The sequence below is a fragment of the Podarcis erhardii genome (assembly GCF_964252035.2).
Source record: "Podarcis erhardii genome assembly, chromosome: 3".
Classification (NCBI taxonomy): domain Eukaryota; kingdom Metazoa; phylum Chordata; class Lepidosauria; order Squamata; family Lacertidae; genus Podarcis; species Podarcis erhardii.
The window spans coordinates 84514649-84538217 of record NC_138507.1 but is presented as its reverse complement, the minus strand read 5'-3'; the positions used below and the strand labels follow the sequence as shown (position 1 = coordinate 84538217).

The 23569-nt window shown below is 47.8% G+C and overlaps 1 protein-coding gene across 5 annotated transcripts in view; it reads right to left on the bottom strand.

Moving 5' to 3' along the window:
• Positions 1 to 2226: 2226 nt before the first annotated feature.
• The window catches only part of TJAP1 (tight junction associated protein 1), a 43659-nt gene continuing 22316 nt past the window's right edge, over positions 2227 to 23569 (bottom strand). For 4 of the 5 annotated variants that reach the window (XM_081856068.1, XM_081856069.1, XM_081856070.1 and 1 more), the window contains 9 exons: positions 21801 to 21852; positions 19047 to 19204; positions 15991 to 16019; positions 13304 to 13465; positions 11957 to 12023; positions 11470 to 11499; positions 8769 to 8876; positions 7475 to 7558; positions 2227 to 6234 (listed from right to left, as the gene is read on the bottom strand). In XM_081856068.1, the coding sequence (XP_081712194.1) occupies positions 4915 to 6234; positions 7475 to 7558; positions 8769 to 8876; positions 11470 to 11499; positions 11957 to 12023; positions 13304 to 13465; positions 15991 to 16019; positions 19047 to 19172 (1926 nt within the window). In that variant the 5' untranslated portion in view covers positions 19173 to 19204; positions 21801 to 21852 and the 3' untranslated portion in view covers positions 2227 to 4914. The remainder of the gene's footprint in view (positions 6235 to 7474; positions 7559 to 8768; positions 8877 to 11469; positions 11500 to 11956; positions 12024 to 13303; positions 13466 to 15990; positions 16020 to 19046; positions 19205 to 21800; positions 21853 to 23569) is intronic. The other variant, XM_081856072.1, reaches the window with a different exon arrangement.

Below are 23569 nucleotides of genomic sequence, written 5' to 3'. Positions count from 1 at the left end.
CGCTAGACGAAAGGGTTTTCCGTTTTGGAGGCGCTTCGCTAAACAAATTTCTCTATGGGGTTGCTTCGCAAGACGAAAAAATCTTGCGAGTTCCCACGGGGTTTTTCCCGCTTTTTTCGCCCTGTTCCTAAGCTGCTAAGCCGCTTAACAGCTGATCCGCTGATAAGCCGCTTCTCAGCTGATCGCTAAAAGCCGCTAGACCGCTAATAGCGCTAATCCGCTAAGCTGTCAATGGGCTTGCTTCGCAAGACGAAAAAACCGCTAGACGAAGAGAATCGCGGAACGGATTAATTTCGTCTTGCGAGGCACCACTGTATAGCCTAAATCAGGGGTAGGCAACCTAAGGTCCATGGGCCGGATGCGGCCCAATTGCCTTCTCAATCTGGCCCGCTGACAGTCCGGGAATCAGCGTGTTTTTACATGAGTAGAATGTGTCCTTTTATTTAAAATGCATCTCTGGATTATTTGTGGGGCCTGCCTGGTGTTTTTACATGAGTAGAATGTGTGCTTTTATTTAAAATGCTTCTCTGGGTTATTTGTGGGGCAAAGCAATTCGTTCATCCCCCCCCCCCCAAAAAAAAATAGTCCGGCCCACCATCAGGTCTGAGGGACAGTGGACCAGCCCACGGCTGGAAAAGGTTAGCTGATCCCTGGCCTAAATAATTATTTTCCCCAAATAAGTTGTAGCGAATGCCCTTGAGTTCCTTAAGGACTGTACTGAGTCACTCAAGGCAGTCACAGGTGCTACCAGAAATACCCAGGAGAAAAAATCCCATAGGGACAGAGTGCACACTTTGGGTGCTCTTGAAGTACCCCTGATTTCAGAAGGCTGCATTACCTTGAAGGTAATAATTTGGGCCATATGCCAGCAGTGGAGGTGGCCACATCCCTATCAATCTCTGCACACAAGCACCTCTCATTCAACCCTCTTTCACATAGACCCTACAGCAATTTTTTTTGCGGGAGGAACTCATTGTCAGCCCCAATGGGAGGGGTTTTTATTGCTAAATTGCAGGGGTGTGGCAATTGTTGACTACTACAGCTCCCACCATCTCCAACCACTGGCCATACTGGCTGGGGCCAATGGTAGCTGCAGTCTAATAACATCTGGAGGGCCACAAGTTCTCCATCCATGACGTAAGGCCTCAGCCATGTAAGGCAGTTTGTGGAAATGTGTTTTGTTACAATGGTACCCATTCCTCCTCCTAAGAGTTCACAGCGGCTCTGTTGTTTCCATGCAGGATTCTAGGGACAGCAGGACTCTGTTTTGCTTTGGACTATTTTCCTAGCCCCACACAAACAAAACCAATAAATCATTTTCTCTGTGTCAATCACAAAAGCCAAGAGAACCACCAGGAGGCAGCAGTGCCATGCAGCTTCTAATTAGGATATTGTGGCTGCCACAGACCGCATGATTTATGGGACAGCTACATAAACGGGGGAGAGGGAATAGAGACATTATGTCGTGAAAGTGGACAATCTACTTCCATTTTACAGCGGCAGGTGCCTCGTTATATAGCAAGAGGTTGCTTTCTATCCTACAGAGGTCCAAATACAAACCCTACATTAGTTGCACAGTTACTAAAAGATCCAGAAGTAAATTGGCAATGTAAACACAGTCATGACAATCAATGGCTTATATTCAACATAGCTCCATCAGTGCCATGTTCTTCCTTGGGAAGGCAAGCTTACCCTCTCTTGCCCTTGTGTATCCCCAAAACCTGCACAAAAAGACTTGAGGGTGGGGCAGAGTATTGCAAGCGCAGGAAGATACAGCTAGCGGGAGTCCATGTGCTGGCTTCTGCTAGCACAACCAGTTTCACGTGACCCACTGAGAAGACCAATCAAGTCTGGGTGTACCTTTACAAGGAGGGCCACAGATGATGGACGCAGCACACATTGTGCCTGCCGAAGGGTCTGAGATTCAATCCCATACATCTCAAATTAAAGCAAGGATCGGGAACCTAGGGCCTTCTCCGCATGTTGCTGAAATTTCAGTTCTCATTAGCCCCAGAAAACATGGCCAATAGTAAGGGATGATGGGAATTTTCATCATACAGTGTCCGGACCACAGGCTCACCAACCCTGAGTTAAAAGAATGAAAGGGAAGACCCTTTGCTTGCAGCCATGCAGATCCGCAGGTCAAAAAGCTGAACGCCCTAAAAATATTTCATTTTCTGTGGTTTCCTGTGCTCCCCCTTTCAGTACAACAGTCAGCTTCAGACGTACTTTTAAAATAGTTTATTTCTGGCTTTAAAATATACATCATCAGTTTGAAAATCTCAGAAAAAACACATTAGTCGCAGATTAACAGTCTTGAGTTGGGACATTGTAAAATATGGGGCAGCCAAAGAAGGCAACTCAAGCTCCCCGAGAAAGAATTCATAATACTGCCAGAGAGGAGGAGGATACAAAGGGCTGAGATGCAGGACTGCACAAAAGGAGCTCTGGGAGGAAGGCTGCAGCAGCAGGACTAACACAGACCTGATCCTCAATTCTCCTGCAGGTTTTTGCTGCCACCCAGACCCATGTGAAATAAATGGCATGGTTAGGTTGCACTCGAGAATGATCTCCTTTCTCTCCCCTGCTCCCAACCTTTAATACAATAGAATTATAGGAAATGGAGATTGGTCTCAATCAACATTGTAGTAACTGCGTGGAATTGTCCGTTTGGTGGCTGCAATTGTGACAGTTTCAGATTGCCTTATGTGCAGTTGTGCAGGCCAGCCACAGAAAAGAGGCCTGGGCTCCGAACTAAAAAATTGTCACGGTGGGATGTGCTAAAATCAGTTCCATTTTCGCCAAGCTCATGAGAAGGGCCCAGATTCTATGGGATAGGCTTCACCCAGCACCATGTCTGTCCAATACTGACCACAAACAAGAGGTCACCAGGAAGCCCCAACGGCTTCCCATCTCCAGCACCCTTTGCAGCAAGAAAGAGAGCACTGCAGTGCTGGAGCAGGAACATGTGGCAACTTGGATTCTACCTTTTGAAGAGCAAAGGAAATTCCAAGGGATCAAGGGTTGAAGGAGGAGAGTGGCTGAGCAAAGGAAGCAGCTGCCAGCTGTAAAAGTCAGATCATTACGGGTTAAGTGCCGCATAGGCAAAATGTAGGGTGTCCATATTTAGCACCAATTTATTAGCATAGCTAAACTGAAAATACTGAGTCACACCCCAATGCTGGGATGCAACCGCCAGCAGCTTATCAGCAAGAGAAGTGGCCAATGAAGAAGGCCACATCAAAAAGTTAGCTATGGCCAAACTGCTCCACAATTAACACACAGCAGACCCTGGTTAGGTCTAAAGGGAGGCAGCAGGGGACAGCACAAAAGGCAAGCAGGTCAACACAAGATAGGCCATGGCAGCCATCCAATGGATACTGGGAGGTTTCGGGGGAAGTTCTTGGTCCTGCAGGGCTATGAGTGGGTTTTCTGAGCAGCTTGCAGCCGCTTTGCTGGTGTTTGCAAGGGAGAAGACTCCCTGTGCTGAGAAGAAAGGCTTTAGGGTACTCTCCAGCAGAAGATCACACAGACTCCATCCGGACATAAGCAGCTGGCAGTGCAACCAAGCTCAGCAGCCTAGTTTTCTCACTGTTTTCTTGAAGATTGCACTGGTTGCACCAAGGGCAGGCTAGGAAACAGCGTCTATGGAACGTGATCATTCAGTGAAAAATTCCTAACACTGGAAAAACTTTTCCTCCCCAGGTGCGTGCACAGATATACGCAAAACACAGAAACATACTGCAAACGGAGAGAAAAAAATACAACACTGAATACATACAAAAAAACAAAGCAAGTAGGCGAGGGGGAATATCAGACCTTGCCTAAGGCCTTGGGAAGGCACTAGTATTGATTTGGATCACAGCCCCGATAGGATGCTCATCCTCACTCACCATCTCTCCAAGGGGCAAACAGGATGGTCCTACAGAGGCAAGATGGCCGCATTGCTTAGGCTTTAGCAACTCCTCAGCGGGTGGTGGCCATAGGGCAACAGCGACAATGAGATGAGCCGCTTCTTGCAGAGCAGATGCTCTCTGACCAATCCCCCCACCCCATCCCTGCACATTCTTTGCTCGTTCACAAAAGGAAGAGGTAAGCACATTTCAAAAGACAAAGACCTATAAGAAAGCAAGTAAAAGAACACATAGCTTCACGTCATTCAAATGAGACACAGACCACCCAAGAAAGAGCCAACATGACAGTCACACACAGCTGAACCCATTATGGCAAATGGACCAGCCTCCATTTTGCTGGCTGGCTGGAGCAGGGAATCTCCAAGGCCCATTCTGGCAGGCTCCCGAGTGGCGCTCCTCCCAACAAGTAACCATGCTGGGTTCAGGAAGCAAGGGAACTGCGGAGGTGGCCTCTGAGCATCGTCCCACCTATTCACGCCAGCGCACATCCACGTAGCAGAATGCAGGAAAAGAAAGCAGCGAAGCTCACGCATCTGGGGACGCCCACCTAACGGAAGCCGTCGCACCTCACCCGCAGCCTTCACCTGGGGGAAGATTCACACGATGAAAATAGGGACAGCGTGTTCCTACTTCTTGGCACGTAGGAATAGAGGCTTGAGGTGCCGCAGGGGCGTAACTCAGAACCAACAATGGGATGTTAGCAGGAAGGAATCGGAGTGTGAAGGCAGAACTGAGCTGTGGAAGGAAGGGCATGAGTGCAAACTGAGCTGTGGACACAAAGCACCTGTGCTGGTGGGAACCCGAGTGTTTTGCCCTGGTGCTGTAGCAGGAGAGCTGCCTCCGTTCTTAGTGTGCATTAAAAAAGACAATAAATATATAAAAATGGCCTGGAATTCCTGGGAAGGAGTCCCATGACGGTCCTCCTTTCAACCTCAGGAGTAGAGTAACAGCCCTTGGGAGCTGGGTGCAACGCTGCACCTGGGCAGCTTCCTTCCTACCCTCAGTTGAGCAAGTTGCCTTGCTCCTGGGCCTGCGTCAGGCTGTCTTTCCGATGGAGGTGGTGAACCCCCATCCTCTTGGGGCTGCGGTGGGGGCGGCCCGGAGGAGGCTTGCTCTTGCACTCCCTGCTCTGCTCGGAGCTGCCCTCTTGGCTGTTTTCCTGGCTTCCCTGCAGCAGCGTTTCCTGCTCTTCGGCTGGGCTCCCGGACGAGTCGAGGTCTACGTAGTCTTTGTGCTTCTCCGGGGAAGAGTTGGCGGGCTCTGCCACCCCCTCTCCGCCACCCCCTTGCAGCAGCTTGTGGGCTTCGTCCTGGGAGAAGTCCGTGCCATAGTCGGAGGAGAGGTGGCCCCGGCGAGCGCGGGACTCGGTGCTGTCGGTGTCGGTGCTGGAGTCCCTGCTCACCGTCCAGCTGCAGCTCTGCACCGACTCCTCGCCGTCCGAGTAGGTGGAGGCGGCACGGCCTAGCTCCTGCATGGAGCGGCTGAAACGTTTCTGGAGCTCCTGGGCCGTGTCGCGGCTGAAGGAGGTGCGGTTCACCAGCACCCGCTCCGTGGTTGGGGGAGCCTTCTCCACAAACATCCGCTGCCAGTTGGCCAGCAGGTCCTCCTCGGAGCTGGCCGAGCTTGCAAAGGTGCTGGGCACCTGCGGGGGGCTGCTGAAGGGGCTGCTCTGCGAGGAGCCGTGAGCTCGGCTCACCTTGGGGGACGGCTGGTAAGAGCAGCTGGAAGCCGAGCGCTGGCCCTCCGAGGCGGGGCTGCTGGGAAGGGTGCGCTGCCTGTCGCCGTTCTCATCCTCCCCCTGGACCAGGCTCAAGGAGATGGCTTGGCGCGTGGCATAGGTGCAGTTGGGCAGGGGGCTGTTCTTCGGGATTCGCACCTTGTCTTCCGAGAACTCGATCACCTTGCGCCCTGGGTACATGGGGTGGGGCGGGGGCGGGGTGGGGTACGGGCTCAGCTTCTCAAATGTGGGCACCTCGCCAGGGAGGCCCTCCAAGCCGCTTGGGGGTTTGCAGCCCCCATTCTGCTGCCTTGCTCCCTCTGCCCCCTCGCTCCCGGGCTGGCCGGGGCTTGGGCAAGCGTCGGACGGAGCTCCGCTCATGTCGACGTGCACAAAGACGTCCTCGGCAATGGAGCAGCTGCCGCTGCTGGATTTGGCAGAGTTGAGCACCAGGGACTCCGGCTTCTCCAGGACTCTGGCGATCACTGAGGTGGGCACCACGTCCGATGGAGCCAAGGTGTGAGGGGCCTCCTGGCCGGGGCCAGAGGTCTCCTGAGTGCTATGCAGGTGCTTGTTGACCATGTCTTGCAGCTCGTAGGGAAGCTACGGAGACAGGAAAAAGGACGTTATCTCGGAACTAAGAGAACCACTGAGCTAATAGGGTAGGACAGATGGATGAAGCAGTTATGTGGAAGGCGCTGCTTGCCCAGCTCTAACTTCTTGCCCTGACATACCATGTCATTAAAAGCATCTTTCAAACCACCAGCCACCTATAAATTCAAAAGATCCATTTGTGTCCCAGTAACTGAGGAAAAAATGTGGCTCTGCCCCCCTGCCTTGGCTCTGGGCCTGACAAACAAGGCCCCTTCAGAAGAAACAGGGAGAAGCATACGCTCAAACTTGAACATTAAACAAGAGAGCCTTGCTGGTGCATGTTAGGCCAGCATAATGCTATTGATTAGTGGAAAAAATTAGCTGGTGGCTGCGCTGAATCGAGTGACCAGCCCCCACTACTAGAATCTGAGGCTCCCAGGAAGCATGTAGTAATTATAGGGCACTGCCTTGGCAGCCTGCCCCAGACTAAGAATCCCGACTAAGAGCGGGAGACGTGAGGAAGTCCAAAGAAGTGATGAAATTATGTCTGTGATAGAAGTAAGACTGTTTATTATTTGTGCATTTATATTTAAAAACTTTAATAAATATTTATAAAAAAAAATAAAATAAGAATCAATTGCCATCCTGGCACTTGCTAGCTCCGGAGACAGAAGCAGCCTGACACTCCCACTGCTCCTGAAACCACCTCAAGCCCGTTGCATCAAGGAACATGGATGTGGGCCCCACATCACAAAAGTCTTAAGAGACCTTCTATCTTCTTGAAGGCTAGAAACCACCCAAGGGTTGCCAGTCATCCCAGCCCACCTAGTCTCTCTTATTTTCTCTCCTGACACTACACAAAACTTCCTCCATCATGATGAGTTAAGAGCACCTGGAGTTAACAGGCTTCTCCATTCATTCACTAACTCCTTTGTCACAACGGGGGAAAGAGATGATTCAGCAGGAGACCTGCAATTCTCTAGGCTCCGTTCAGGGCCCTAACATGCTATCAAGCTCAAGGCTGGTGTAGCAATGACAACAACCTCCCTCCTTCCCACTTACAGAAATGCAGCTGAGGAACAATGAGAAGACAAGATGACAAGGCATTCATTGTCTTTTGTTGTCCCCCATGGGAGTCCCTGCAGAATGAGGAAAAGCAGTTCCTCCTACGCTTTCTATGTATTGGATGAGAGAGAAGCCTGGAACAAGGTTCCCCCAACCAACCACCCAGCTCAAGATTTCCACTCACATCAGCAAACTTGTGATTCCGAAAGTGAGACTTGTTGCACTTCAGGAGCTGCACTGCCAGGTTACAGTCCTGCCGATATCGCTCCTGTCAAGACAACATGCAAGGATTGGCAAATCACATTCAGAGATGCCCCAAGACATTCCGGGGCCTGAGGCAAAAAATGAAAAAGACCCAAAAAAAGTTGTTCCAGGGTGATACCTGAGAGCTCTAATGGTACCTCAGAATCTGCCACTTTAAAGAAAGCCAGCTCACTTAGGCTAGCAGTAGGAATGGTTCTGATTACATCATATAAAATAAATAATAATAATAATAATAATAATAATAATAATAATAATAATAATAATAATAATGGCAATAATAATCCTCCCTGCCAGCCCTGTAAAATGAGCTAGGTTCTAACTCACATTCATCTGGACAGAAGAAAATGCTGTAAGATTTGAAGCAGAGCATCCTCCCAAATCTATCCTGTATTTCTGTTAAGTTTTACAGACTTACTGAATTTCAACAACCCCCCCTTTTTTATGCTATATTTCACCTCCATCCACAACCAGAGTATTTTAGTTTAAACAAGATTTAAGCTCATCTAAGGCAACAAAATCTAGTATTATTCCAATCCAAATGTTCTGGATTAAAATGGCTCATGAACTGGTCAGCAAGAGTAGGAACACACAGATCTTGCTTTCTTAAATCAAACAGCCTGAGCATTTAATTCTACTGAATATGCCTCTTTGCTGTTCATCCCTTGAATGTCTTAAAATAAAACACAGGATTTTCAGTACTGAGATGCCCAAAAAATGTGGGATAATCTCACTACCATTGCACCAAAATGCATGAAGAAGGAGAAGGAGATTTATTGTTAAAGATAACATTCCTAGACAGTAGGGGTGCTAAGGAAACAGTTCTTCCCATCCAGCATAAGATAACCTACACCAGAGCTTTCCAAACTGTGTGTCACGACGTGTTAGTGGCGGCTGCAGTGTGTAGGTGTCACACAAACTCTCCCCGCGCTCCTCCCGGGGCTGGAAAGGGGTTAGTTTAACCCCTGATTTGCTAATAAAACTGAATTACTGTGTCGCAAAATGATGCAAAACTGAATTAGCGTGTCGCAAAATGATGCATGTCTAAAAAGTGCGTCACCAACATGAAAAGTTTGGAAAGCTCTGACCTACATAGTCAGCAAAAGTTCCAACACCAACTGTGATTATACGGGTCCTTTGTTCAGGGAAAATGAAACCTCTTAGTTCATTCCCTTTCCTTGCAGTGAATTCATAAACTGGGGGAAAGGAGTACTTACATTAAGCTCTTCCAGTTTATTGATGGTTGTTTTGGCATCCAGTAGTTTATTAGTGAGCTCCACAATCTCCCAATCAAGAGTCTTGCGATCCATTTCGGCTTTTTTAATCTGGAGTACAGGGATATATAGGGGGTGAGTCCCATTTGTCAGCAGCAGCTGGACTTCCTCCCTGCCCAATTCCCTTCAAAGAAAAAAACCCAACCCCACTCAACGCCAATAAATTCAGAGCTCCCTTTTTGCCCTTAAGCAAGGGAGGAAGATGGGGCTCAAAGAGCACATGGAATCAGTCATTCTGCATCCGTTTGCTTGGAGGACTTCAGACACATTTACTAGTTATGAAAGCAATCTGCACTTGGAGCCTTCACTGGTGCAGCTGCTCTTCATAGCTATTTGGCAAGCAGATCATGCAGAGGGTGAACACTGTCCCTTAAGTAGTCAGGGTTTGGACATGCCAACAGGGAATATTGTGACATTGGGCTTTGAAGATGCTCCCTAGTTGTGTGAAGCCTGATGAGAGATATCCTTAGCATACCTGTAGCGCATCCGTCACTTGGGTAGTCAGTTAAAAACAACCACAACCGCTAGTGTAGGACCTCCTTATCCAAGGGATGGATGGCAACCGTAACAACTGGAAGAGTACACAGCCCAGCTCCCATTGAGTAATGTGGTCTCCTAAGCAAACCTTCTCTCCCTCAGCACAGCAATTACTAACACTTTATCCTACAAAGGATAATGGCAATACATAATGACACTTCTGACACTATAGGTAGGGATCCAGCAATCTGCTTGCACCTCATTGATAGTAAAATATGACTGTAAAACAAACTATGCACCTCCTGCAAATTCCAATAAAATCTCAGTTTTCATTTTACCAAAGAACATGCTTCTAGCCCACACAGCTGGAGAAGGGGGGCACCTTGGAGGCATGTGGCCAGAGTTACACACTTTTAAAAAAACAAAGAATCGTGGCAGGTTTTCTAGCATATACAAGAGCAGCACACATTCACTCAGTGCTTGCATCATAAGCTTCAATTCCTGCTCCCCTAATTTCACCAGGCTTTTATTTTTCCCCCACTCCTTGCAATTCCTAGCCTCTCCACCAAAAAAAGAGTGGGAGAGATTCTGCAGAATTGCCAAATTTGGAAACTTGATCAAGACATGAGAATTTTAAGCAGAGCATACAGAGACAGAGCTCTGTACATGCAAGGTGTGTTTTTTTTCTTCTAAAAAAAAGAATAAAACTTCAGAAGCAAGAAAGTTAGAATACTGGAAATTGTGTATGCTATGGAAGAGAAGCAAATGGGGGGGGGGAATTCTTATTTTGCAAAAATTATTCTGTTACTTCCAGTCACAGGGAAGGGAAGAGCTCTGCGAAGGGGAAATCCAGCTCTGGAAATTCAATAAGCATTTTCTTGCTCATTTTGAAACCTATCTTCTTCGCAGACATGCAGTCAGATACCATGCATGTTTGCTCAGAAGTAAGTTATCGCTGTCTCCAATGGGGCTTACATCAAATGAAGTGTGCATAAAACTGCAGCCTTAACAAAAAAGCTGAGATTCTCCAGGTGCTTATTTTGCATTCAGTGTGGTGCAATCAGAGAGTTGTAGAATACACTGCAAAAAAGGCAGGATCTAGACAAAGTTCGTTGAACTTGCGTCTCCCCTGAAATCAATGGAATTTAAGTCGTGACTAACCTGTCCCATTGATTTCAATGGGCACGAAGTCCAACTAACTTTGTCTGGATCCAAGCCCCCCTCCCTCCAGTTACAGTAACTGGATTTAAAATGAATGGAACTGGAGACCCCTAGCTCCAAGAATCAAGGTCCCAGCCCTCTGCCTTCCCCCAGATCCTTCATGCGATGGCTCGGTCACCAACACAGAAGAGTCCTAAAGCCATCCCACCAAGCACCTGCCTCAGCAGCAAATTTCACTAGGCTCAGATAATAGCTGAACTTCCTCCACACTTGCCTTTCTACAAGAAAAATGGAGGGCACGAATAAGCTCAGCAGGATGCAGGTAGCCTATAAAAATGATCTGGGATGCAGATTGAATTTGTACCGAAATGAATAGCCCTGAGTGTGCACACCTCTGTGGGGCTTGTTAACTTGGTCTCTAAGAGCTATAATTAAAGAGACATATTCAAGATGCCAGGGAAGAGTTTTTCTGCTTCCTCTGAAATTCAACAGAAATGAATAGGGGAATGCCACAGGGCAGAGATGGCTGAACTACCAACGTCCAATTTCAGTGGCTTAAATGTTAATAGGGCACGTCTTTTAAAAAAATCTTTGAAGTTCTGCAGGAATCCGTTCACAATCCACAGAGATCCCAAGTGACAAGAAGTGCCTTATAATACAAGCTGGTGGCCAACATACTAATCATTGGAGCTGCATCCAGATGACTAGAGAAGAGCACTACTCTAGAGAGGGTCCCATGAGTTCCAGGTTTCTCTAAGCAGAGGACATTTCTTTCCCAAGCTAGACCATAACTGAAAGTAAGAAGGAACAGCCCATGCTAGAACATGCGGGCCAGAACTGGTCGGATTTCCAAGGATAGCCTTTCCCCTGCAAAACCCAAGCTGCTGGGACCCCATCTAGGACAGAAGTAGGGCTGGATAATGTGCGACCAACAATGAAACTGGACAGGCTGAGGCATGTGCAGAGGAGATAGAAAAACAACAACACACAAACGAAAAGACGCAACTGCAAAAATCCAGCTTTGACTGAGCGAGGCCTGAGAGGTGAGTGCACCCAGCATTTGCCAGCAGCAGCAGCATTGGAAAGAAAAGGAGAGAGACAGAGAGAGAAAAAGGAAAGAAAAGAAACAGCCATGAGTGTTATGAATGCACACAATACACAAATGTTGGCTCCACTCCCACAACCCCATGATGAGTTTTCCCCACCCGGATCCTACAAAAAGCAGCACATCAAATTTCCAGCACTCTGGGTTTTTAAAAAGCTGATGTGAGACAAAAACTACAAGTAGCTACATTGCAGAAGAACCCAAACTCTGGTGCAGGCAACATAGACGATCTAGAATGCAAAGCTCCCTCTGGGCAACTTCATGCTGAGATTCTGCCTCAAATCCTGACTTACATCCTGGTGTTACTACACTGCAATGGGAGTCAAGCCATTAGACAAGAGTGTGGCCCACCCGCTCTTCCCTCTTATAGACTCGGCAGGTCAATTACCAGGGTGTGCAGCTTCTCCTCCAAATCCTGATTGGTTCTCTGTGAGGCTGTGTAACTGTTCTGCAATCTATAGACAGACACAAGATTGTTCAGGTTACTGAAGTGACACAAGACACCCTGCAATTCAGATGTTAGGTGAGGTGGAGATATTTCAAGAAGCCGTGTGCCATGGCTCCAAGTCATAGTTTCACACCTTCCAGTCCATAGATGAGCAGTTGACCTTTCCTTGTAGCAAGCCCAAGAAGTTTAAGTTGAGGGAGGAATGTTATGTTCATGGATAGAAGAGATGGAAGAAAAAACAAGCCTGACCAACTTGCAGAGGACCAAAACTGGTCTTGGTCTCAGCCTTGGAGAAAGGATGCTAAAGGAATCAGAAGATTCAAAGAAGACTCTTAAACCTAGTTTTATCTAATGGGAGGGAAAGCTTTGCCAACAAGTGTCAATCCCATCGCCCTTTCTGCATTTCCCATCTTCTTTTCTATCTATGAAGACCTTTACAATAATTACTGCATCCATCTTCATAATGAACTTGCCCCCATTATCCTTATTTCTAAGCTGAGGACAGTCAACTTGTCTATGCTCTCTGCACTCAAGAAATCAGGAGCTGAACATGGGATGAATCTAAATCTCAGGTCCAGTTCCATCTAGTTAACCTCCAAGGTTGTGGGACAGGGGGAAAATCCTCCAAACTTCTATCTATAGGTCATCACCTCAATGACACAACAAATGCTAGTAGTTTTGCTCACTGGAACAAAATGATGCAGCTAAAACAGATACCATGGGGGAGGATTAATGAATGCATCTTCTGACAATTGTGCCTGCCTTCCCTATATCCTACCAGGATTAAATGCAGCACCCTTCCCTTGAGGCAGGGTGAAGCAAAATCCCTTTGCCATACTCAGCTGCTTTTAGTTTTTAGCAAAGATGAGGCAAGGCCTAATCTTCTTCATCATACCTGTTTCACCTCTCAGATTATGCCATGTGGTAGTCATAAAGATATTAACATATCAGTCCCAGGGAACACTAAGCCAGTAAGTCATAGCATGAAAAATGCTGACGGATGAATTTTGGCTTTTAAAATAAGGTTTCCACCCCACTCATGGCCCCCATCCCAAGGACCCACTTAACACTAAACCATTTCCCGTGCACAGAATGATTCATACGACTGTCAGCGGGGAGGGAGGGGACAAAATATATTGTGCAATGACACATTTATTGCTTCCCCCAAAAATCTGAAAATAGCAATCCCAAGTACATACATCTCAGATTGTTAGGAAGCAATGTGTCCTTCTATCCAGCTGGTTCCCTTCTCTTACAGCACCCCAGAGCTTCTTAAAGCTGACATACCTACGGAACTTGTCCTTGAATTTTTCTAGCTCCTCACGATTCTGGCCCAGCTCCATCTCCAGATAGTCTTGCCCAGACTCCAACTCCCTTTCCATTGTCTCCATTTTGTTGGTGACATAAGCCAGACGCCGACGCAGCTCCTCATTCTCATGCTGCAACAACCTAAGGCAAACAAAGCAACAACATCCTGAATAAAAACTACAAGTGCTGCAGTCTTCCATACAGTCGTACCTAGAAAGTCAAACACCTTGGCTCCCGAACAAATCGGCTCCCAAACAATCAAAACCCTGAAGTGAGTGTTCCGGTTTTCAAATGTTCTTTTGGAACCTGAACGTCCGACGGGGCTTCCGCAACTTCTGATTGGCTACAGGAGCTTCCTGCAACCAATCAGAAGCTGCACTTTGGTTTTGGAAGTTGAACGGACTTCCGGAACAGATTCCATTACATGGTACGACTGTACAACACTTACAGCCTCACTTTTGAAAGAGGGCTGCAGCAAGGCGCATTCAGACAATTCTGCCAACCCCTTCCCTTCTCTTTTCAGGTGAAAGCAGCACACAGGATATGAAAAGACATCTGGAGAAAATGACTGTGTTGTGAAAAAATCTTGGGATGAGTTTACAGATCTTCCCTGCCCCCAGCAACCATTCACCACAAGAGAGGAAATAAAGCCCAGGTTTCCAACATAATAATAATTTTAAAACCCCATTTGCAAACCTCCATTTCATAGTGCTGAGGCATCCTCAGCACTAGAACCAGTGCAACTCCAAATGCATGAATGAGCAAGAAAACAGTTTATTCACTCTTAAGTTTTCATGTCCAACAAGGAATTACAGTACATTTTACTACAGAGGTTTTCAGGTTTCCCCCTAAGCCAGACATAGGCAACCTTCGGCCCTCCAGATGTTTTGGCCTACAACTCCCATGATCCCTAGCTAACAGGACCAGTGGTCAGGGATGATTGGAATTGTAGTCCAAAACATCTGAAGGGACGAAGGTTGCCTATGCCTGCCCTAAGCTCTACTGGATTCCTGCCAGTGCCTTCGAGTTCCAGGAGGAGGACTCTGGAGGCATATCTGCACATCAGGAAGAAGAGGATCAACAGAGATTGGGAAAGATGGGTAATAAGGTGCATTCTGGTGGTCAGGAATAGCAAGGGTGTTCTAGTGAAGCCTTTTCTGGATCTTGCGCCACTAAATTCTGTTTATGAGTAGCAAGCCGCTTTGAGTAGGCCTGAGCACATACGGGAATCTGCTGTAGATAAGAAAAGGTCATGTCAGTTGATCATATTGCCACCAGAGCAGAGACAGAGAGCCTTATTCTCAGTAGCCCGCCACTCATCCATGCCTGCAGCGTCTCAGTTTACAGTAACTGTACTAAACACAGTAGCCAGATGGGGCTGTGCAGTTTAGGTGTCCTCCACTGGAAGATGAGACTCACTCAATAATTTACGTGCTGCCATGAAACATCTAGCAAGGATGCAGGGAGGCGGGTCAGTCGACATCGGCCCATCTCCACCCTCACAGAGGAAAAGTGACCCAGTTTCCAAGCAAGTGAGTGGAATCAGTCTATGGAGGAAGATACAGCCTATGTTTGCATAACGGCTCACTGGCACAGAAGTCTTCTGCTGCCCCAGCCATACATCTGCTTGCATGCACAAAGTCTCCCAACAGTTCTGCTACTATTGCATTGGGTTTGTTCTTCACTGATTTAAGAGCAGTCCAAAATATTGCTGCCTCCTTGCAGATATTTTTACACATCTGACTTTCATAGTGAGAGAGACTGCACAAAGGACATATCCAAAGCACAGCAGATCACATTCAAATAATAGCACTTAAAACATGTTTTCAAGAAATTAAAATAGATGCCTGCTGTTGGAATGAATGATTGCCTATCCACTCTTCCTGCTGGAACAGCAAGTTGAAAACCTAATGTAAAGTTTGGACCCTTTGTTTGTGCTTGTACAGCTGGGTCTCCACCTACACTAGCTTTGGCATCTATGCCTGAGGCAGCTATATCAGTTCCGGGATCATCGTTCCAGCCACTGCACCATCAAGCTTGTGAGATAACGCTTCCTGATGGGCACAGAGCAGAGAACCTCTGGCCTGCAAATTATCATCATCATCAAATTTATTACCAGGGCGGGTTACAAAAATTTGAAATTCAGTATTAAAAACCATTAAAACAAATTTCAGTCACAATAATAGGGTGGGTCCTGAGTATCTCAGGTGCCAAAGGCCAGGGTAAACCTGACCTGCCAGGTGACACCTTCTGGTCCTGAAATCAAACCCACCTTCTCCACGCTTGACATAATGTGTGATGGCAGGTAGAAACATGGCTGCAGAATGCAGGTTTAAATTTTAGCTGATATGTGTTTAATCCCACTTGGGCAGTATCTCCCCCACCCCAAGGGCCAGCTTTGATAGGTGGGCGGGACCACCCCTATCAATCACCTGGTGTCACTATGACACCAGATGATTGGCAGGTAGGTGGTCCCACCCACCTACCAAGCTTGGCCCATCAGGGTGGGGGAAGATGAAGATCTGGCTCATCACACCCAAAAGGCCCCAGCCCTGGTGTAGAGCCTTACAGGAAGGGAAAACCATCACACAAGTTCAGAGAATGAGCATAACTGTAGTAGCCTGGAAAATAAAGATTTGCATAACGAAAGCGACGAAGATACTTACCTCATCCTTTCTGCATCCGTCAAGGGCTCCTGTGCAAAAAAGGAAACAGAAGCAAGAATCTCACTGAAAAATATGGGCAAGTTTTCAGAGTGGCAAACTGAAGCATACAAGTGCCAGATGGATATAACCCACAGCACCCTCTAATTCTCATACAAAGAGCTCTGGTCCAACCACACCCAGATGGGTTTAATTTTATTTATTTTTTTATTTATTGAATTTATATACCACCCTATACCCAGAGGTCTCAGGGCGATTAAGATTCAATCCTGCACTATACCAGCCTAAATTATCTCAGTCACTAGACAGCTTTAAATTGACAGCATTACAGTGTTCACTATGAAAACCGAAGACCTGCTCTGCGGTGAATACGATCCTTCATTAGTGAACAGACCGAGGGAGATACTCCCAGCCACTTATTTTGTTCTCTTTTACTGCCCATGAGCATCCACACTGCATTTAGGATACCCACTGGCCAGCAAATACTATATACTGTCCTGTACTCTATATTGCTCAGGCCACCATACACGTAGGTAAAGCACCACACAAATGAGACCGCTACCAACAATCTTAAAACAATCCCCATTGTATAGGAAGACACTTCAAGTTACATGCCATTGTTTTGTTTTTAATTATTTCTTACATTTCCTGGCCCCCTCCCAACCAGCTATTCCTCCAAGGAGCTCAGGGGAGCATGCAGGGCCTCTCCCCACCCCCACCCCAATTTATCCTCAGAAAAAGGACTTTGAGGTAGGTTAGGCCTAGAGAGTGTTAGCAGTCGAAGGTCGTTCTGTGAGCTTCGTGCCTCTGTAGGAATTTGAACTCTGGTCTTCCCAGACCTAATCAAACACTACACCATACGGACTTAATATCCCTAAACAATACTGACACATACTGCTGAGTTCAGATTTTGGGGAGGACCCTTGAGCAAAACACCTTCAGCAAACTGCAACTGCCTGCTTCCATTCTTTTTATTTTTGTTGCTACCACCTGCTTATCTACCAGTTTGTCCGGGTCTCTGCTACTTTTTGCTTGCTCCCTGCATCTCTAGGTCCAGGGGGCTTTCAATGATGGGCCCCTTGCTAGGGCAAAGGGCCTTGGCAGGTGCCCAATCATGCCAGCCTAAGACAGTGGTCCTGAACGTACTGACTGTAGCAAGATTTGCCCTATCAGATTACACAGTATGGGGCAACTGGCAATCTCCCAGCATGCAATGCCTGGTATAAGAGGGCAGGAGAGAGATCTGGGCAAAGACAAAACGCCTTTTCATTAGGGTACACTCAGCTTAAGAACCTCTTTCCGTGATGGATGGGAGTGAGTGGCAGTTTTTCTCAAGAACTGTGACTCATACAAAGGTGCCTGAGGAATTTACCGGGCAGTTTAGCAAAACGGGTAAGCTGCCACAAACACATATACTGGCACTCGACAGGTAAGCATCTCCAAAGATCCAGGGCAACCTGGATGCCAAAAGGAAGGAAGAAAATCAATGGGCTACTCAGAAAGCATGACGTATTCAGTATTCAAGCATGTGGGCTCAGTTTCCGATTTTAAGGATCAACACAAGCAGGGAATGAGCTGATAAGAAACATGTTGGGTGGATAATATTTGGGGATAAAACCCCTTTGGTCAAACCTCACGGAGACTTAAGGAGTTCTGCTCTAAGTTACGACAGACAAAACTTGGCAGACAAACATCTGTCCCTCACTCCCTCTTCACTAAGCACCTACCTTGTTTAGCGCTAAGCTGAAGGAAGGGGAGGCTCTGGGTGAGGCACTGCCCTCCTCCTGGCTCCAACGTGAGGGAGGGGAGAAGGGCCCTTTTCCCGAGTAGCTCGGCTCCAGCACTGGCCTCGGGCTAGTTCTGCAGCCCAGGGGCTGTAGCCACACGAGCCGCGGTGGGTATTCACTCTGGTCTTGCCCTTCGTCCCTCCCTCCCTCCTGACCCAGCGTCTTCCACGGAGGCAGATGCTGTTGCTCAGAAGACACCCTTGCCAAGCCCAGCTCTGCCAGGTGCTGCAGCTGATACTGACACAGATCCACCACCCGCTTCTCCATGGAGAGGAACTTCTCCTTGCTGTCCGTCCTCACCAAGACGGGCTTCCTCCTTAGCCTGGAAGCCCTCTCCATCTCCTCTGGCAGCTTCTTACGGCAAGGTACCACATCGAGACCCTCGCGCCTCCGCTCTGCTTTCCTCCTAGTGAGCCGAGGGCTTTTCTCAGCCGTCCGCCTGGTGCCTTCAGGCTGGCTCTCCTTCTGCCCTTCTGGTGTGGAGCACCTGGGAGAAGTGGGGGAGTCCTGGCTCCCTTCTCCTGCTCTGCCCTCCCCCAAGGAGTGCAAGTGGACAGGGCTCAGCACCCGGTGGGTGATCTCGTCCAGGAACTTGGAGAACTGGAGCTTCTCCTCCGTGATCTTCTCCTTCCGCCTGACAGAGTCGGAGCAGCTCCCGCTGTTGTGCTCAGAGCCGCGCTTGTCCTGCCTGCTCAGGCACAGCTGAGGGTCGCTGTACTTCCGTGAGCGGCGGCCACGGGCCAGGGTCTCCACCGAGCGAGATTTGCGCAGGCTCTCAGGCCGCACTTCCAGCATGTCTGTCTGCTTCAGGATGCCCTTGAGGGGCAGGTGGGTCGATGGGACATGGAACTTCCTAGGTGCTAAGATCTCAGCGGGCTCTTTGAACATGAGGGAGCGCTCCAGGCTTCTACTCTTGAAGGAGCAAGTCGGCCTCCGGCCTTCGTCCCCAGAAACCACTACCGTCTCTACGCTTCGACTCATGAACTTACTGAGCCGCCCGCGGCTAGGGTGCCGACAGTGCCTCACACTCCGCCTTCCCGTTTTCCCGCTGTGAAGCAGCACAGGCGACAGAGTCCGGCTCTTCAGGTTCAGCTCTGCTCGGCACCCTGCTAGCTCCTTGTCGCTGCTCGACTCCAGAGACCAGGAAGAAAAGTTAACGTTGCAAACCTCATACCCATCCACCTGCTGTTTGGGCTGGCCTGCCTTGGGGTAACTAAACCCCTTCGGCTGACGAAGCGGGACCAGGCCCTTAGCTGCCTGGCTTTCAGTTACCTGACTCTGCTCCGCCAAAATCACACCATCTTGGTCGTCGCGCAGGATGGGCAGCTCGTGCCGGATCTCGCGGTGCTGCGGAGGAGCCTTGCGGTAAGGCTTCTTGGAAGGTGCAGTGCTCGTCATTGTCCCCTCGCTTGACTTGCACAATAGGTCACCTGCCGAGAGCAGAAATTGCAGAGGAGAGAGAGAGTCACATATGCCCCATTCAGCCCAGATACGTTCCCACAAGGCAGTCAGATATCCTGTGTCCCACAGCAGCCAAACATCCAGAGAACCAAGGAAAGAGGGAGGCCAGAGCCTTGGAAAGCAGCTGTAGTAAAAAAGGAGGGAAGAAGAAAAAGCACAGCTGTGTCCTCCCAGCCAGCAAGAGCAGAGGATTGGCTCATCCTCTCTCTCTGTGTGTTATGCACATACACACACTAACATACAGTGTGTGTCCAGATTATATATAGCAAACGAGAACAGGCCTCAGAGCAGCATATTGATTGGGCTCTTTAGGAAAGGCCGTTTCCGATATGGAAACTGAAAACCTTGCAGGCGGGAATGACAGGCCAGGCAGGAGCTATTGATCTTGTGCTGTCGCTGCCAAGAGGGACTACATGGGAGAGAACGGCAGGCATTAAGCATGCCGACAGGCTGGAGGAATTATGTGCTTGTATTAGTTAAAGCCAAATTACTCCCAAGTGTGTCAGGGATAAAACGGCAGAGAGAGGCACTTTCGCTGCCACTCTAAGGGCAAAGCTTGGAGGCACTTCTAGGACAGAAGGAACCCTGCTGAAAGCTGCTGAGCTATGCTGCTGCATCAGGGCTTAACAACGCAGGCCTACATTCTGTAAAAGCTATGAGCCATGAACAGCACCTACCTGTGTCAGGTTCCAGGACAGCATTCGCCAGAGGCAGCAGGCAATTTATAATGGGGATGGGCGGGGGGGGGGGGGGGGAGAATCAGGACTGATGCAAATGTTCCTGAAAGCACAGACAAGAGGCCTTCTGCTGTGTAGGTAAAAAATTAGCCAAGGGCAGTGATCCTGCTGCTGCCGGCCAAGACTATAAACTTGTCAACAAATGCAAGTCAAGTGTCCAAAAGCCTTCCAGAAATCAGGCAGCCAGGCTTGACGGAAGCTCAGCCATGAAATCCTTCTATGATATACAAGGGAGCTGGAATCTGCCTTTCTCGGGCCTTTCAGTCCTCACAACCCCTGCAAAGTTCACAAACCATGTGGCCCCAAAACAGCATTTCCTGAGGTAGCTAAAAGGATACAGGAAATGTTGCTCTGTGAAATCTCATCAACTAGAACGCCCTTAACAGATGATACTCCTCTACAGACAAGGACTGCACGCAGAACTTGCCTGTGCTGGATTCAGCACAGCTCTTGGCTTGCTTCCGTTTCTAAGTACTACGCTAGAATGATGTAACAGCATCAAGTACTTCTACTACTGACATACATCAAGGGCAAACAGCAGGCTTGGCACTGCAGGAAAGTGACAATAAGCACATGTTCACAACAAAGGTCAGTCAGGGCAGAAAAGGTGAGGCCTGCTAAAGGAGCAGGAAGCACAGACATGGCTAGAGTATGACGCTTCAGGGAATGCTTTGCTGAAGGCACCTTCATTTCAAGCAAGCAGTTTCTTGTCCATTTCCTCCTCCACAAGGAATGCATTTCCTTCAGCCAATGTGCAATAAAAAACCCCAACATCATAGGTTTTGCAGCCCTCAAGAGTCAGCCTATTGTAATGCCTGCTTAGAGCAGAGCAAGAGGTAAACGAAGACAAAGAAACAAACACAGGTTCTCTGTGGCATTTTGCTCTGTAGAGCCACTGGGTTCTTATCAAGTCAATAACAATTTGGGTAAAGAAGGCACAGTACCTTTGTGCTTAAACTGCCTGGAACTGTCCCATTACTCCCATGGTTCCCTCCAGCATTCCGTTACACACAAGTCAAAACATATCTGTACAGCTGGAGGTAAACGCAGGGCAGCTACAATACCAATGACAATGTTTTGCAGGCACCACGTCTTCCAGACTGCAGCAGTCAAAGCTTCTGTAAGGCCTCTAGTAACCTGATGACTCATGGGTGAAAGTGCGTGCCTTTTGCTACCTCCTCCCCAGTACTGAACCCACTGAATTAAAACATGCTACCCTGCTAATCAAAAAAGGCTGTAAAAACTATCCATTAATTAAATCATAACAGCAAGCGCAAAAATGAGCAAAGATAACTGGTTGCAAATTAAACATGTCCTAGTATATTCTTGAAAACCAGTTTAAACAGAAATGACTTACAGTTTTCTAAAAACAACAACAACAACAACAACAACAACAACAACAAGAAGAAGGCTGGCCATTTAAGAGACCTCCTGGAAGTAACGTTCTATAATCTGGGGTCAGTCTTGAGAAGGGCTTCCTCAGCGCTCTACATTTCTCATTGTAGGAAGAATCATAGCTCAGTAGTAGCTATGGTTTTGAATGCAGAAGGCCCCAGGCTGAATCATCTCCAGGTAAAAGGACCAGAGAGCAGATGACACGAGTGAGACTCCCTGGGGAGCCTCAACAAATAGGCTAAACTGGACTAGATGGGTAAGTAGTGACCAGATATATGACGACTTCTTATGTACATCTCGTTCATAACGGGGATTGGGTAAGGCCTCTTTGGCCGACTCTCACTGAAGGAAGGTCAAATGTGGAGCAGTGCAACGCCTAAGTATGAGGCAATCCCCACAGCTAAGCCTATAACAGATACGCTGAAGAACTTACCAGCCTGGATTCAGATTTGAAGCCTCATGAAGAAGGCACTCAACCCAACAACCTAAAAAGTGAGGAAAACAAAGATGGTTTACTATGGAGCTCAGCTCCTCCTCTCTTTTCCAGCTCAAGGAATAAACACTTATGTCAGTCCCCACCTGAAATATGCCCAATCTGTAGGATCACAGGTCAGATGGGGGTGGGGGGGAATAGCTGCAAATACCTAAATAAAGCTCCAAACTGTCAACAAAACATTCTGGTAGAGCACATTTTCCCATGTACACCAAAGGGTAATACTGAGTACAGTCATACCATAGTTTTCAAACAGCTTAGTTCTCGAACGCTTTGGCTCCCGAATGCCACAAACCCGGAAGTGAGTGTTCCAGTTTGTGAACTATTTTTGGAGCTTCCTGCAGCCAATTGGAAGCCACACCTTGGTTTCCGAACGTTTTGGAAGTTGAACGGATTTCCAGAACGGATTCTGTTCGAGAACCGAGGTACGACTGTATTTTGATTTTACAACTATTTGCTGCTGCACTGATCCATGAGAAAACAAGAGTTCAGGTACTGATTCATAAAAGGCTCAGGAGTCAAAATGAAGGTGGACAGCAGATTCCCATGAAACAGACTACACTGTCCTCTATTTCTGAAAGGAATTGTAAGATGTATTGGGAGGGAATGCTTTTGAAATCTGTACCAACTATTTGCTGGCCCTCTTAAGAAAATGTCCCTCACCTTCTTTACCACAGATCATCTCTCCCATGCCTAGCTCTCAGAGCAAAATGAGCCTAAAATGTACAGGTATGGCATATATACAACCGGATGCCCACAAGGTCAGGGAACTATCAACAGAGGGGTAGAACAACAGGTCGGAGAATAGGATTCTGGCCTGCTATTTCCACTCAAGCTCTCACACAATCTGGTGGGGTTGCATTGCTGAAGTTTTCCCTGGCCCTCCCAGCTACTTTCCTCTATCAATGACACCCAACCTTGGAGTTGGGGTTACATTATGTGTACAAAAACTCCACACCCTAAGTCAGAGCCATAAACAAAGTTAGTGTAACAGGAAGCCAGGAGGGCCTGTGCTGGGCAAGAGAGCTGCTGAAACAAGTCTTTGAGATGCCCTAGGATTGGCCCTGCCCCAACAAGCTTGTTGGCCCCTTTCCTTACTACAGTGTTTTCTTCGGGCCTCAACTAGCACAGAACAAACAATCTCACAATAGCATAGCTATTCTGTTCCAAGGCCACAGAGCAATAACTAGATCTACACTTCTCCAAGTCCAACAATACAGGAACGCAGCACGGTGCCTGTGAATAGACTTGTGGGGGTGGGGAGAGGCTTTCCAAGAAGGCCCAGCATACTCTCCAATTCCATGCAAACACAGAAACAGAACAATTGTTTTCATCAGGTGCAAAAATTCAGCAGCCTGAGAATCTCACTTTTTTATTTATTTTAAAAGCTGCAAGATCCTAGTTTTTCAAATGCATAAAATATATTATACATGTATCTGTACACACATGCACAACTATATAGAGGTCATATAACTAAATAAACATGGTGGTTTGTTGCTTAATAAAAAGTACAAAATGCAACCCAAAAGTTTACACAGTAAAACAAGTTACAAACAATGTAAAGCAGCAGAAAAGAAATGTTCTATTGTCAGGGAAGGCAAGCACAAGAACAATTGTCGTGGTCAGGTAACTTCCTGTTGGGTTCAGGCTCTTCCCTCCACAAGGATGGTGGGCCTAGTGGGATGGTCTGCCCATGGAGACTAAGAGAA